Genomic DNA, 17,423 nt, shown 5'->3' with positions numbered 1-17,423 from the left:
CCCCATGGAACTCAAAACTAGTGCTTAATAAAAGGCTTTAAGGAAAAAGTCACTAGATTCCTCAGGGATTACAGGCAAGTAAGGGTTCCCCTATGGGAAAGGACCTACAAGAATCTGAGGAAGATTGAGTGCATATAAAATACTTGAACAATTTAAAAAAAAAAAATAAGTCTATGGACAAACTAGAATAGTTTGAACTTCTAAAATTCCAAGACGGGAATAATCTCATGTACCTCCAAATCTCACCATGCAGACCACTTTATCCTTACAGCTGCTAGTTAACATGTGATCCTGATTTCTGGCAGAGAAAAACAAAACACATTAAGGTGCAGAACTCCATGCATACATTAAAAACGAATTTTTCCCAGTTGTTGCCCAAGTTTCAGTTTTATCAGGTGCATGGCAAATACTGCAACAGTACATACTTTAACATTTTTGCAGTTGCTAGCTAAACACTCCGTTACCTTGTATTTTTCAAGGGATCCCATGCTCACATTATCAGAAGATTAAACTAAGACTGTGTATGCATAATCTTTGCCTCTATTCACAGATAAAGTTCCAAATTTCATCATCATATTTCAGCTGCTCAAAAATCCCTCTGCAAACTAGCACTTGCTTTCTGAGCATCAGGTGTGACAAGACAGAACTTGTCCACTCAAATTATATCTAAATAATTGAGTTGTGCAAACAACTAGAGTATAATACAAGAATGCAGTCAGGACATTTATACAATTATCAACTAATATTGCTAAAACTTTGGTCTTAACTAGATTGCGAACAACCACATTGCAAAACTGTATGTTTGCATGTGTAATTTTGTGTTAGTTCAAAGTGCGGGTCATTGCATATTTATGAAGCCTTAGTTAAAACAACAGCAAAGCAAAACCTAGACCTTTTGCCAATCAATCTAAAACCGCCATACCTATGACTTCGGCTAAGCATCACATTTTTAGACACAGGATTTTGTTCTGAACATCTCCAGATTCTAGCCGTATTAAAAATCTCACTACCCTGCAATCAAGTACATGTGGGGCATTGGTAGTGGGGTGGAAGGGAGTGGGGGCTGATTAATGTGGCAGATGTTCTAAGCTCGTTGTAACATGAGATTATCAACTGAATTTATACCTTACACTTCTTTTAAAATCGTATTTTGATTTGTCTGTCCTCTGAAGAGTTTCCATTTTCCCCCACTCACTGACAAACCTAAAAACAGCAACATTTCCAAAGCATGGAGAAAACTATTTAATGAAAAAAGATATATGTATATAAAAAGACTCTGATACAAGCCATTTAACAAAAACAAAAAAAAAGAGGGAATACTGAGACAGAAACAGACAGCAATACTTATATTTACATTATATTAAGAGAATAAATTTAATCAAATATAACATCTCACTTGGATTTTCAGGCAACCCTTCAGAAAGAGGGTTTTTTTACAGTAAAGATGGAACCAGAGTAAAAATAAATTTTCTATTTTAGACAGTAGTGGATATGACCCTTGTGTTGCAAGATGCTTTCAGAGATTACCCAAAACCAGACTGACTAAAAAGCTTCCCAAGTGCTGACTGTACGTTGCTCTGGCAAAAGCAGTTCAAAAGCAAAGCCTGTATTTACCCCAGCTTCATCATTCATGAGTTCATCAGCATCACTAATTTGCACAGAGGCAAGTAATTATAGTAGTTCTAACAATGAATTTTAGTGAAGTAGTAATCATACACCTAGGTGAATCCCATTGCTCTGTCCAACATCTTTAAGTCCACAAAGAAACCTTCCCCATTGTTTCATTTTAGCATGAAATTTGTTTTTAAGACATAAGCAATACCAAGTCTCTCACATTCCCAGTGCAGTTGCAAACACAAAACCTGTCACACTATAACCAGTTTTCTTTTTAAAGTAGATGCAGAAGAGCTTCTCTGTAACATTTAAAATAAGTTCTTCCTCCCCACAGCTCCTAAAGGTAGTTCAGCAATGGAGAATTTGTATTAAATTCTCAACAATATGTAAGTAGGTTGAGATGCATTGAGAAAAATACCGGAAGATTAGCCAATCAGTCTATGTATGGATATTCTCATGAGGTCAGAACACACGTATTTGAACCACAATCCCCTTTACAAAAGCCAACACCTTTCAGTGTTACTTGTGATTTCCATGGATCAGCAGCTATGAGGGCAACAAGAAGAGTTAAATATTTAAGAAGCCTCCACCAAATAATGATTGGCCAAAAGCAGCTGAAACTTCAGCTGGATTAACTGTACAAACCAGGGCAAACTGATGTAGTCCAGTACCTGCCCCATTATTTATGGACCTTTTTTTTCCCCCTCATACTGAAGGCAACAGAGCTGTAGATCTTACATATGGACGGAAGGTTTTTTTAAGTCTAGGACAACACACTGTAGGCATATAACACAGATAGCAGCAAAGTAACTTTCTGTCTGTTTGGGGGTTGGATTTTTTCTTGGTTTTTTTGAAAGCAGGAAAGTGCTTCAGAGCTCTGGAAAAGTGAGCAGGATCAGAACTCCTCATGGACGTTACGTGCATAGTCCATAAGCTTGCTGCCTGTGAAGTATTCACTATATTTCAGGATCTCCTCCAGCTCTAAGTGATGGTTTTGATTTTCGTCTGCTACTGCTATCATTTGCTTTGCTTCATTTAGGGCATTGTATTCATTCATAGGATCCATATATTCCTAAAACAAGAAAGAAAATAATTTTCAATCACTAAGAACACATTTCCACACATCAGAACGATGAACCTTAGCTCTATGTAAGCTTCAGCAATAAGCCACCCAAAGGGAACGTAAGTCATGGAAAAAGGTGTTAGGCACATCTTTTTAACAGCCTTACATCTATCTCGTAGCTATTTTTCCATTCACTGCTTCCTTGGCTCTTCTAGCAGAAATCAAGATTTTCTCAGCTTATGCCAGTGTCTACAATAAAATATTTTTGACATTTTGGTTGCAAACTAAACTCACTATCAAATGTGGTGGTTTTTGTGAAGAAATATCAATTCAAAATTAGAAAGTGGCACACTATTGATCTGTATAACAAATTTTCTTGTTTCTGGAGATAATCTTTTTAGAACATGTTCAATTTAGAACTTTCTTGTTCCATTTTAAACCACCAGGCAGACATTACAGAGGTCAGAAGTCTCAGAAACAAAGCATTTGCTCCTTCACCTAACTTGAAATAGATTAAAAGTTTTCAAGTGATGCACTTTAGTTCATGGCATAGAAGACTCAAGATTATCTTCAATTTCTTCCCAGAAGATGTGACATATACGTGCGTGCATCCATGTGTGTATACGTATACAAAGACTTCAGAGGTAAAATGGCTATTTTTAAAAGAAAATTCTCAGTAAAAAAGCTATTAACATCGTCTATGTCGCGATGTAACTGTTCATCCATATTACCACTATCCTTCACACCCACATCTTTGCATACTGAGAAGGTTAGGCACTTTAACATTCATCCTGTTTTGGGGAGAAGACCAACATTTTAGAGGTTCTCCTTTCACACTGCCTATGCTGCAGTTTGAATTCTGCTAGTCAAAGTACATTCTTACATCCAGAAAGGAAAAAGCCAGAAATAAGCCACGAGCCTCTTCCATTGGCCACAAAACTGCCACAACTATAGCGTGCAAAGTATTTTGTGTTGTTTGGTAGACTCTTCTGCAGACAGAATTATTAGAAGAAAGCCTTACTTCTGCAAACCAAAGTCCAAAAAGGCCACAAACTAGAATGCACACTTGAAAAATAATAATTTGTTTTTTTAAAAAAGAAAAACACTCTGAACGACAAGAGATCGCTGCTATTTTCTAGGCTACTGGAGCCCCAGAGTTTGTTGGTCATTGGGGGTTTTTTGGTTTATTTCTGAGCTTTGGTTTTTTTTAATGAATATATAGGTTGCCAGTTACTCCTTTTGCAACTGAAAGTATGACTCATTGTCCCATTAACCAGCGCACCTAATGAAGTCTGACTTGCTTTCATGCACTCCATATCCACACAAGTGTCTATGTAACAAAAAACCCTAAAAGCATACCTATGAATAACAGTTATGCTAGGAAAACTCCCCCTCCTCTTTAACAAAAAGCATAACAACACTATCTGCAAGCACTATAGAACAATACTATAATCCAAAGTTTTGTAAAGTAGACACACACACACACACACACCATACTGTTAATTCAAATATTTTTTGACTTCATATTCTCTAAAGCAGTTTCAATCCTGTATTTAAAAACCAACTATTGGTTTTAAAAACCCTCGAACTATTTGAGGAAGACTTACCTCCAGCTCTTCCATTGTGACAATACCATCATGGTTAGCATCAATGACCTCCTCAAATTCCTTCCTTCTGTCTTTTACCCAGTCATCATCAATATCTTGAGCTTGCTGGTTCTCTACAGTACCAACAGGTAATGAAATGAACTCTGAAAGGGTAAGTTTCTTATCTCCATCTTGATCTACAACAGAAGTACAGAGTAACTGAAAAGTACTTCCTTAATGCCCATTAAAAATGAGAAACTCCTTCATATCAGAGATGTCATGGGTACAGTCTGCCTGGTTTCAGCAGTCCACAATCCTGACTCTAGCAGAGAAGAATAGTTACCATTTATACCTTTGGCTAGCTGAAAACTCTCTGTATTATGGTACACACACAACGTTTTAGAAGGCTAAAAAACAAACTCATCAATATACTAAACAAAAAGAATTTTACTGGTCCTGAAGGACACACCAGGTGGCAAGCTTGGCTTTTTTTTTTTTTAATTGTTGCTGTTTAGTTTTTCAACAATCTACTGCAACAGAAATTTTCTTACAGCTGTATCCAATCCCCCCTTGTATTAGCATTCAGGTAAGTTAACCCTCATAAAAGACTGCATACTGGAGTTGTTCTGTCTGTGCGTGTCACACACCCAAGTATCACTGGAAACTCTTCATATTTATTAAGCTAACAACTAGCAAAGTCATAGATCTCTTTTTTTAATCCAGGTGTTCTAGCAGTTTTAAATATTTTTTCTATTGACACAATAGAAAAAAAACATGTGCCAATACTTATGAATTTTTAAAAAAATATTATTTTCTTAGAAACCTCAACCATTTATTTCCACTTTCATGACAGTACGTCACGATTCTTACATGGTTGCTGTACTGGGGAAGTACAAAGCAATTAATGCCCTCCTCACGGAACATTCACATCAATATATTTTATAATGTTTTACTATTCATCAAACCTTTTCTACTATTGCTAGAGTGATCCTACAATGCAGCAGTACTTCAGTGTGAAGTAGTGTCAGCTGGTCATCTCTGCATGAAGTACTCAGAGTATCTTCCTAACGTGTAATGTTGTGCTGTTCTTTAACAGCCAGAGACTAAATTTAGTCTTGAGATACACAGACAACTCCATAGAGATGCCAGCATTTGGGCTAACAGTTTGTTTTTCTTATTCATCACATTAGAAGATGTGTAGAACAGAACAAACAAGATGTGCCAAAATTTCAGATTGACCCATGACAGTGCAACGACCTAACAACGCCTACCCAACAAAACGGTTTGCAAGTAAACAACTCCCAAGAAACGTGTTTTAAAATGGCATACCCAAATCTCGGATGATTTCTTTCACCATGAACTTCAGCATTCCCCTACTATGCTCTGGATGAAGAAAGGACAAGAATTCTTCTTCATTCAACAACAGATCAGGAGGTGGGTTGTCAGCTTGGTACCACCGATCTTTCAGGTTATCTAAAACTTCCTGTGCTAGAAATTTTAGAAAAAGATTTAAGCTATCATGTTCAATCCATTTAAAGTTCCTGAAATATACCTTCCCCTGTTACTCAATTGTTTAAACAAGGATGACCTATGAACCAGTTATTTTACAGTTCAACTCCCAGGGAAAGCAAGTGCTGAGGGGAAACAAAGTACAACTAGTTTCATCTAGTTTGTGCTGAAACACTAGGAAAGATCCTTTAACCAAACAACTGAACCGAAATTAGGAGAGGGAAAAAAAAAGATTTAGCTACACCTGTATCAAAATTTCAACGTATCAAGTGACAAGTATTGTCCTACCAGTATTGTTAGCTGGTTCTGGTAGGAGGTATGAATAATCCAACTTTGTTCAGTACTTGCTGTTCTCCTTTCCTATTTTCATATTTGAAGCCCACTACCAACAGAAACCTTTCACCTGCCTGAATACCAGCAGTACCCTTCTTCTGAACGAAATAATTTCTGTTTTCTACTTCAAACCAGTCCTGTGCATTGAAACAGCCAAAACATTCTTAAAATTCAAAATAGTCTTCAGATTCACTATCTCCATGTATTGCAATTGTGACATCACACACACCTAGTTAATATCTACAAGAAAGGAAGATGTCAACCAACTCTTTTCCTACCCAAATAACAGCATTGAACAACAAACCCCTTAACATTTAGCATGTTTTCTTCTAAGACCAAATAACATGACTATCATTAAATCTAGAAAGATGCTTCTGATCCGTGAAGCACCGTTGTACTAGTGCTTTGGCTAATAGCACTACATAGGTTTATTCTACTCTACAGCACTTGTTAAGTCTACCACAGGTAAGAAAATATTCTCTGCCAACACAGCGGTTCCAAGCATGATCAAAGGGAAACATTTTATTACTCAGTGTTACAACACTCACCTTTTCTTATTTTAACTTGGCGTTTCTTAACACGACATTATCTAAACCAAAACCAGTTGTATTATTGTTCTGAACTCTTTTTAGGTATGTTCAAGCTCACAGGATTTGAGTTAACAAAATGGTTAACTCACAGTTACTTAACAGAACACAGTGTTCTACCACAAAGTGATGATCGAATTATGTATACTGCACACAGTTTTATCTGCAGAGTTTTTCTCTCCAGCCACACCGCAATTCCAGATAGCGCCCATAAAGCAGAGGACTAAAAGCTATGAAGAGACTTCTGCCCTGCCTCTGCTCCTACCTTCTTCCTTTACCCTATAAAAGGCACAGGATTCAAAAGAATCACCTACCCAGAAAGAACTTGTATCCTTAGACTCAGATACATCATCCAGTATTTCAGCCTAAAAATGTGATTTGTTGGAACTATGAGAGATTTAAGAGGGTAGGCTCTACAAAAGAAAGTTTGGAAACATCAGGAACAGATGCTAAGCTAAGCACCAAGAAATGTATTTAGTTTTCAGTTACTTAAGGGTACAAGTACTTATTACTCCTTTTAGCTACCTTGTCTGTTCTATATCAGACAGAATTCTGACTTCAGACCTAAACCCTGCATATGTTTTAGTTATCACTATAATTTAATAAAGGGAAATATCTTTGCTGCAAGGAGCAAATGCAAGTTGAAGTACATGTGTAAAAAAAGATACATCAGCACCAAAATCACTTTACATTTGCACTTCTTTCATTTCATCTTACACCATGCAGACAAGCACTTTTTAAGTGAGTTTCTCCTAAACTCAACTGAGAATCGTAATTTGTATATCGGTTTCCGCTAAAACCATGCCTCTGATTTGAAGAAAAAAACACCCTGCAACACACAACGTGAATATTATGTGCACCTAGTGGTCCTGAACATAACCAAACAGGAAAAAAAATACCTGTAGAGAGTATTCTTTTTCTGGTGTAGACATTTTCTAAATGACACACTGGAAAAAATACTGCCTGTAGCACACCCTGCTATCTGCAAAATACGCTAACAAACACAAACCGGAAGCATTTGCTTTTCACAAGTTTTAAAAACACTCTGAAAGACTACAGTCTTCAGATAGTAAACTTTTTTTTCAATTTAATAAACTGTCTTAAATAGCTCCTGCATGCTTTTGGTTGCTGAGTTACAAGAGGAAAAAAAAACCCAACAGTTGCATCTACATTTTTGAACTGCCAGTTGCAATGAAGAGTTAAGTCTTCAGTGAATGTTTTTTTGTGAAGAGTAAAGAAATCCTTCAGAGTCTTAATATGAATCTTAGGGCAAGTTTGTAAATGGCAAGTTTTAGTCATATCAAGGACACAAGTAAACACAGAAAAATCAAATCACTTGCTTATGGTTTTCCAGTGTAGCCAACCCCAAAAGTCACAAGTCAATCTCCCTTTGCCTACTTTTCTTACTCAGTCTTAAATGAAACTCAACTGTCAGTCATCAGTTGAAACTGTCATTATCTGCATAAGTTAAATAAAGTTGCGTCCCTAATTTTGGCCTGGCATCCAAACTGTAGTGTGCTTCTGCGCAAGACAGAGCATGCCTTAAGATCCACACATTCAGTTATTTTTTATTACACAGACCAAAAAAGAGTACTTTTACACTGCACTAGAGTATGAAAATAAGTTTTGCCTATCATCCTCAGGAAGTGGTAGATAACTAATTGGATTTTCCCAAACAAGGCTTGTTACCTAGGTAGAAAAATGATTGTGCACACACTTTCCTTATTCAGCAAATCTTTTATCTGATGAGCATTCCTGTAAACTGTAGTTAACCACACTGCCATAGAACATGCTGCACAGGTGTTTTCCCTGCCATAAAATTCAAAGGCCCATTTGCATTTTAGTTGCTTTTTGATAAATGGAAAATATAACATAACCCACTTTTAAATGACTAATTCCTGCAAGGAAAGGCTAAGGCTTCGTGTTTTACTTAACAGTAAATTTAAACACTTTTAGATGGGGGGGAGTGGGGAGATTACTCTGTTAAGAGTTGCCATGTTTATACCAAGCCAGATTCAAATGAAAGTTTCAAAAGGAACAAGGAAGAAATGATCAATCTCACTAACCTAAAGAATCAATCTCTTTCTATAGAGAACTTAGATGAAACATTGAACAATTGTTAGGCAACATTCTGCTATTAACTTCTAGTATGCTTTGCAGTGCCTAAGCATGTACCCATTTAAACACAACACTGGTAGCACATACACCCCTCCCCAATTTTACAACAGGAATAGTGTATAGCAGCTCCCTTTCATTTGGAGCAACAGGGGACCTGGTTCCCACATTAACAATACAACGGTCCACAGACAATGCAGGTCTGACAAATTTTAGCAGACTGTTAAACAACTGAAAACTATTCAAATAGGCAGTAACAAATAAGCAACCAAGATTTTTCAGTGTTAAATATTTACATCAGGTGTGCTGGGAAGGCAGATTTGAGTTGGAAAGAAATCTAGTATTTCTGTCTTATGACTTACACATTCTACATTCGTGTAGAAGCAGAAGAACAACTAAAACATTAATCGTCTATTAAGAACAGTTTTGACATTCAGGTTTTAGGAAAGTAAAAGAAAAACCGACACACACCAATAGTCTGCACTTACTTTCTTCATCTATTTTCAACTCTTCATTGTTCCTGATCTTCTCTGCAATCTCTTTTTCATTAAAGCCCTTACTTGCCAAAAATTTAATTTTATATTCATCCCAGGACACGTGGCCTGTAAGAAAGAGCCATATCTCAGACAAAACATAGTATGCTTAAATGATAAACTTTTGGTCTCATTACTTAAAACAGTATGTGCTAAAATCTTTTGGTTCAGCACTATAACCATCACACTAAGCTTATGAATGGCAATATGAAAACTATCACCCGATTCACTTTTATGTTTCTTTAGACCAGACAGGCCTTGTGAAAATAACATAAATATGTCACCGTCCTCACCCCATCCCTGGCAGAGCCACTTAACTTGTTACAATTTCCTATACCGCAAGTGAAGTAACATAGCGGTCAACGCAGAACTACAGTGCTGACTGGAGCACACCACAACAGTTTTGATCCATGCAGTAAAACAATAGAGCAAAGAAGGGATTACATGCAGTCCAAAGGAACTCGGATTTTGTCACAGCACATCTGAAGAGCAGCCAGTAGGTTTGGCTACTAGCAACTGGCTTAAGATGTCACCAGGAGATGGAGGAATTGTTCATCTTACCATCACCATCAGGATCCACAGCTCGGAAGTGCATTTTATTCTCTTCCACAGCTTCCTGGAAATGTTCATCTGTCTTTTCCATGATCCAGCGCTGCATCTCTTTCGCACCTATTTTTTTATCATTATTTATATCCACCCTATGTATGAATAGCAAACAAGATTTAGATTTGGGGATTGGGGGAGGTGTGGTATATTTTTATATTCTAAATTAATTATTCAACAGTAACAAACATAGGTTGCTACAGAAAAGAGTATATTTATAACCCTCTCTGAGAAGTTGTACATCCTTTGAACTACAGAGTAAACAAGTAGCAAGTTAGCCATTTATTTCATAATTAAACTACAACGTCTAGGTTACTACTCAGAGAAAAACATTCAGTCATACTTCACTTTGCTGCAAGTTAACTCATTTCAATATTATGTTTTTGAGTAAATTTTTGAAGTAGAGGAAACCACAAACACATCACTCATGGCATATTAGCTCATTTCCTATTGGTTCAGAATTGTCAACTGCCAGCTGCTGCAGACTTTCACTACTTTGAAAAATTTCTTCTCTAACATTCTCTCAAACCATTAACTTCCTCTCAATTTATCTTTCCAAGTCCTTTTTACCTTGATCTTCCAAGATCTCTGAAGTTTACTGATGAGCTGCCTCCCTGTGTCTGCCTAGATCACATCACAACTGTCGTGACCATTAAAAGCAATGAAAATACAATGTGAACAACCTCAGTGGCAAGGACTTTCAAACTATTTAATACTTTGACTGTAGTACCTGTAAGTGGGGAAAAAACCAAACAAACCAAGTTTCCTCTATTATACCTTGATCTCTGGTAACACGTAACAGCTGATAGTTTTTAATTTTTAACACATTTAAAAGTTCTGCACATACAGTTGTTCTCCATTAGGTTTCTGAGTTATCAGGCTCACTTTGCTTTGTCAAAGGATATGCTTGTACCCAGTGCTGTGGAGCTACAGAACTAAACTTTTTCTACCTAACTAAAGTTATCAGTAAGTGTCCAATCTGACAATCCACTGTTCTCCTTAGTGTACTACCAATACTGCTTTATTGTATTAAGATACACTGCCATACCATCAATTCCATTAATGCTTATTTCATTAAAAAGAAGTTAATATAAAAACTACAGTTGAAGAACAAATACAAAAACAATAACATGACACTGGTTTTTTGAGCATATCATTAAGTATTTATTCAAAAAAGATATAACAATATTTAAAACTGAAAAGACATCACTAACATTTAGGAGGCAAGATTCTATTTAAAGCATACCAAAACCACTCTTGTTCAACTAAAAAAAAAAACCAAACAGCAAAGAAAAACACAACAAAAAACCCCCAGCTTGACTCTGGCTTTTTTATCTGTTTGTATCACTGTCTTAACAGTACTGAAGTGTTATCATTGAAACTCAAGTTATTAAATATGTGATTTGCCTTTAAATGTCAACTAAATGTTAGAAGCTTAAGGCAAATAACAACCCTAGCACCTAATCTTCTACAACACTTAGCTGTATTCACAAATGCAGTATTAGTGGTTTTAAATATTGTATCACATCCTATCATATCACATAACTATCATATCGTATCACACAGCTTTTCAGTATCAATGGCAAGACCAGTAAAATGGTCATGTTCCATTCGCGCCACCTTGCACTTACCAGGTGAACAAATGTGGGTTTTGAGATGGAGTAGGTACTATCAAAAAAAGAGAAGGGAAAACAAAGTATTTTCCCCTCAACATTTAACATTCTAGTTTCCTTAGATCAAAGCTATCAAACTTATTACTTCCAAGCTGTACTTTCCATCTAAAACATGTTTTAACTAAGGAGAAAGGTAACAAACATCCTACTTATTGCTCTTCTAGCTCATGAAACTACACCTTTGTTCTGCTACCACAGTTCACAAGTCTCCAATGACTCAGATTTTCATGAACTAGCAGGCATCCACTGTACAAGGTGAGCTGAAATCCCTTCAGTGTCCATAAACAGCACTTCTGCTTTTGAGAGGAATATTTACAACTGTATGAAATATAAGATATGATCCTGCTGTGAGGTTACCATCTAAGGCGATAAAAACAAAAGACTGTCTATGCTTCCTTAGATAAGTTATCTCATTTGGAATGGACTGCTGAAAACATTTCCACTAATAATGACAAGTTTAGATAATTACGTTTTGCCGAACAACCTAACACTGGTAAGTCACGGAAAACTGATTTTATAACACGGTGATGGGCAATCTGTTTTCTGAGGCAGATAGGCCTGAACCCTCAAAAATGTTAGTAAAGAGTGGTACATTCTAATGCTAAAAAAATTGCTAGAGAACAAGTACTGGCAAGAAAGAATTTAAGCTCAAAAACCCAAGATGAATCCAAGCAAGAATATCATCCCAGATTACAACTTTGCTCAAACCTTCCTTGGCAATCTGTGTATAGAAATCTTGTGACTATTTCTCAAACTTCATGATATATCAGCTCAAAAAAAAACCCCAACCAAACCACCAAACTTGATTGCTCTTTTCTACAATAAGCATAGTTTTCTGCTAGAGAGTGCTATCTCAAACTTGTAGAAACTTAGGTATATGATGTATTACTTCCTGAATTGACAGCAAAGTAAGTTTTGTAAAAGCAGGGACTACCGTTAGCATAAATTTGAATTAAAAAACAGACTAGAGAGCAATTTACCTTATTGCTTACCTGTCTCATTCCAAAGAAAATTATAGATAAACCACAGCCCAGACAGTAGTTGATGCAACATGATAAATACCAGTAGTATTAATACATTTCAGTAATGGGCAGCACCAGACATAAGGGCTCCTTATGATGTCTAAGTTCAAGGTTAACACTGACTATTCAAGCTATATTTCATTATCTATTCACAGCCTAAATGTTAATACTACCTTTGAGTAAGAAACAAGCAAGTATGCTACTTTGTAGGATAATAGTAAACTTTTCCTTAACAAAAGCCTACAGTAAGGGCTGCACTGAATGTAAATGTCAAGCCTGGAAGAACAGGTTTTAAACAATTCAGCCCGGTTTCTCAACCACAAGCCACTAAAAATCAGATTTTTGTGGCCACCTTTCAAAAGGTCCACATCTGAAAGTATTATCAATAAACACTGGCCACTCAGGTTTTCAGATTCATGTTTTCAGGTTCCTAAATGACAACACTCCAACGCTGCCCGAGGTATCGGGGGGGGGGGGGCAGGAAGGCAGTGTTCTTACCTAAAGGACTAAAGATAACAATTTCCTTGAGCACCTAACACGTATCACTTTAGAGTTGGTTTCTGTTTCATGCAAATAATGAAAAGCAGATCCAGAGAATAATTTTTAACAACAGAAACCAAAGCAAAGCTCTACTTTACATGGTAGGAGGTATGCAAAATTTATTACATGTATATTTAAATGTACAGGTTAGGAAAAACACGAATCAGGGTGCACACACTACTTAAAACCTTCCAATGGCATACAGCATAAACAGTTTTTTAGCTGATTATTACAAATCTGTAATCTAAATTGAAGATATCAAAATGGGAAAGCTTAAAATGTCCCCTCTCCTCATTCTTTATTCTACCTGCTATTGTCCAACATCGGCTGTCATTACTAGCACCTTCCCACCACAGACAGAATGCACACAGGTAGAAATGAATACTGTGTTAGGCTATGAGACAAATCCAAAATTAAGAAAGGGGGCATGGATCTTGCCAAAACCACTCCCTATGTGCAGTCTGAACACAAACAGTCGCAGCTGTAAAGCCTAGAAGAGCTACACTTACAAGCATTGTGCGATTCAGAACAAGTTCTGCTTTAGGAAAGGTTAAGTTCATGACTTTTAAACAAGGGGAAAAAAACAAACCAAAACACACCTCTGTACATGGTAGTAGTTAACGGAAGGTGTATTTAAGCCTGTGACCTGATGAATGACCGTCAAGGTAAGGCACTCGGCTAACACAAAGATTTTAATTTTTAAATCACAACTAGGGCTGCTGCTAAGTAGCTGAAAACATCAGCAAAACGCAAATGCTAGAAGGATACTCAACTTTCAAACTCCCAGAGGTAACTCCATCACCACAAAAACACACTGACAGAAAGCCACACACATTACATTCTTCTGTACTTGAACTTATCAGTTTTGTTCAGTACATGTAATTTAATTTACAAGATAACTGACCCTTAGAAGGCAAGGCTCACCAAACTGAATTTTAGTACAGAATGCCATTGATTTAGCGAAATCAGCGTCACCATAAATACACTCGATTGCTTTCAATATCCTTCCCCCTTCCCTCCCATCAACGCCCACCTACACAACCTAAGCTACACCATACAGAAAAAGAATAGAAAAATCTATAGATTCCAGGCTAATTTAAACTATTTAAATGGAGACTATAGCAAATTTTTTTTTTTTTTTTTGCAATTATGAGAAGTACAAGAAGGAAGGATGTCAATTAAGTTCCTCTCACAGATTTTCTTGACCTGAAGGTACGTGAACACTTCCCCCCTTGGCAGGGAATGAAGACTAAAAAGGTGCACCCAGGATTTTCTGCACCATGCCCTAGTTTCACAAGGCAAAGTGGAAGTACTGGTTAACTTGTAAAACACCACTTCTGTAGACAAGTGAGGCTTGTCTTGCCAGTAACGAGTGACTTCAGAAAATGAAATACAGAATTATGAAATGCCACTTGTTCTTTCAGTCACATACAGCTTGCTCGCCTAGAAAAACATGGTTTGAGGAGCTTTTCTTCCATGTTTCAACTTTATTTTCAGTAATCCTATTAGACAATAATTTATGCTTTGAATTGACTACTTTGTATCATACTGGCATGCTGTAGAATCTCAGCTTTTATTAATTAAGACCACATTACATGTTTTCTTTATGTCGTCAAAGAAAATATTTCCAAAGCATCTGGAAGCCTGTGACTTACTAGCTTTTCGCAGAAGTTCATAGTATTTCCCTTTTCACTCAGCCTTTAAAAGTATGTCTAGAAAGCAACCAAATTCCTCAGAATGCTTTTCTACATTTTCTAATCTGATCATCTGATTGGAATGTAATTTTAAGTAAGTATCTGAGCGAAGCTGATCTTGAATCCAATTGCTTTAAGCTTCCTAAGACAACCTCTTTCATAACAAACAGGCAGAAATGAACGGAGTTTGCAATTTGTGAATGACAATTTACTAACCACCGTTGAATGTTTCCAATAAACATATAGCAATAAAGAAAATGAAACCTTCTAAGCACAATCTTAATATTTGTATATATCCTGCCCATGAAGTTAGTGGTCTGAATAGCAGACATAGTAATAAAGGATTCTACTCTAAATGAAAAAGGCACTCTAGTTTGCCTATTTGCTTTAGCTACCTTTACTCAGAACACCAGAAAAAAAAATCCAATGTTATTACTGATATTTTTTTCCCTGTTAATGAAAAGTTTGGAAAAAAAAAAAAAGCTTTGTTAAGCCTTCTCATTTTATCTCAACTATATGCGCATCCCCACACCATCATCAGCATTAAGAGCACCAATGCAATTTAAGCTGTTCTCGTAAAATTAATCCTCCATTGCAAAAACGCAAATAAAGCCAATTCTGCCACCTAGTGTCTAGAAGTATATACTGATTTTGATTTCAATTATGTTTACTGACCTCCAAACATCTGACAGTTTATTAGCTGCCACAAACCTCATCTAGCACAAGTGCTTTATAAAAGGAAAAATGCTTTAATGTCTAAAAGTAAAGTTAATACTTTTACACCAAGTAAAGAGGTAGATGAAGTTTTCAAAAAGGCTACAAAAGAAAAATTTAATCTTTCTATTCTCACGTTTCATTCTCATTCTCTTTTCTTCTTCTAAATTCTGAGGAACTAAGCGTTTTGTTTAGTTTAATTTAATGAAGAAAGCTAATTTAATGCTAGAAGCTGTCATGCCAATTTCTGAATTCTTGGTATGTGCAGTTAGGCATAATTATTTTTAACCTTCATGTATTTCATTTGAAACACTCGAATTTTAGACACTTAGCATCTACTAGAAAGTTTTATGAACAGAAAGCAACTGTCAGTTTGTTTACCACAGTCTTACCCCATCGTTTGTCTGTCCTTTTTCTTCCCTTCTACCTTTACTATTGTCTTTTCAGTGTTTTCCCTCTGCAGTTATTTGCAGAGGTCACAACAGAAACAAATACAAGATCCGTATGGAATATAAGACCAAACAATAAATAAGAAACTTAGATTGCCAATTGAAACCAAACTTACAGCAAAGCAATAGAGCATACTACTGCTAGAACAAAACTGGAACAAACTCCCACCCTCCCAACTCATTGCATGGGCATCCTACCACTAAGGAACACAAGTGTGATTAATTATTCATTGAGCCAGGAAACCAGGAAAAAGTAACATTAATTTTCATACCTCGAGAGGCCATGTAGGGGTTTTTTGCATAGACACAATGCGTTTTGTCATAAATTTTACTAGACCACAGCACCAGTCCTGTATATTGATCATGACTCTCAACACATGCATTCTCACTCCTGAGAACGGTTTATGCGGGTATGTTAATACCTTCGTAACATGAACACAGTGCTTATAGTATGACGCTTTCCCCCTCATCATTACAATTTTTAAATATTACAGAAAAATTTGCAAGTTTTACTCTGAAGATCAGAGAAAGAGGCTGCACTGTTCTTGGCAATGTACGTAACTTACTTTGAAAAGATGACCATGAGCTTCTTCCTGTTTTTCCTGGGTTCTGAATCTTCCTCAAACTCTTCCATCTCTTTTCCTAGAAAAACTTCTTGATGAAATTCTTTGTTAAGATGTCCATCCATCTCCATTTTGACCCCATTCAAGTGATCTGGGGGCAAGATCTCATTCTCATCTTTACTGTCAGCTGGCTTTTCTTTGAGGGCCGAATTATTTGCAGGCCTTGCATAAACATCCATTAGAAGAAATACAAACAGAAGGGACAAATACAGAGATCCCAAACTGCAGAGAAAGGCCTGTCTTGACATCATTTTTTCCTTTTTATTCAAAATATTGGTTGATTAAATTACTGTGAGTGGATTAAATGATCTAAAAACAAAAAGGAAGACACATGCAAATTAAACTCTAGAACATTATGTCACTAATAAAACGTCTCCTAAAGTTCAGAAGAACCTACACACACAAGTATTTGCTGTGAAAGAATAAAAAAGCCTGTTAAATAATAAATACACGACAAGAAGTTAATCTGTGTAAGTCTTCAGTCTGCACAATTGTAACCTCTGTCAGAGGACTTTCGAAGATAGCCTAGTCCTGCTAGTAGCACGGCCTAGTTCTGCCCTGACATCCATCTCCAGGTGTCATGGCATGAGACGACCCGACAACCGAAACCCAAGCGTTTACTGAGAAGTCGACCCAGCGCAGGAAGCACCTACTGTCCGAACGTGCAGCCCAAGCTCGGCTGGGGCAATGTCCCTAAGGCTGGCGCCGCGCTCCCCAGCAAGCCGCAGGAGCAGCCACGACAGCACAACCGCTTACGAGGGATCC

General features: G+C 36.8%; 2 protein-coding genes across 2 annotated transcripts in view; one reads left to right on the top strand and one right to left on the bottom strand.

Annotated features, from left to right (window-relative positions):
- Positions 1-1,320: 1,320 nt before the first annotated feature.
- On the bottom strand, positions 1,321-17,327 carry SDF4 (stromal cell derived factor 4). Its single transcript, XM_009325175.1, has 7 exons — positions 17,312-17,327; positions 16,602-16,967; positions 9,902-10,038; positions 9,296-9,409; positions 5,593-5,751; positions 4,285-4,460; positions 1,321-2,686 (listed from the first exon to the last, which is right to left on the bottom strand). Exons 2-7 carry the CDS (start codon positions 16,907-16,909, stop codon positions 2,510-2,512), a joined length of 1,071 nt encoding a protein of 356 aa, XP_009323450.1. The 5' UTR covers positions 16,910-16,967; positions 17,312-17,327; the 3' UTR covers positions 1,321-2,509.
- Positions 17,328-17,345: 18 nt separating this feature from the next.
- The window catches only part of B3GALT6 (UDP-Gal:betaGal beta 1,3-galactosyltransferase polypeptide 6), a 4,965-nt gene continuing 4,887 nt past the window's right edge, over positions 17,346-17,423 (top strand). Inside the window, exon 1 of the mRNA XM_009325262.1 lies at positions 17,346-17,382. Coding sequence (XP_009323537.1) covers positions 17,346-17,382 — 37 coding nt within the window. The remainder of the gene's footprint in view (positions 17,383-17,423) is intronic.

This window comes from Pygoscelis adeliae, unplaced genomic scaffold, assembly GCF_000699105.1.
Source record: "Pygoscelis adeliae isolate BGI_AS28 unplaced genomic scaffold, ASM69910v1 Scaffold36, whole genome shotgun sequence".
Lineage (NCBI taxonomy): Eukaryota > Metazoa > Chordata > Aves > Sphenisciformes > Spheniscidae > Pygoscelis > Pygoscelis adeliae.
This window is presented reverse-complemented; position numbering and strand designations above follow the sequence as displayed.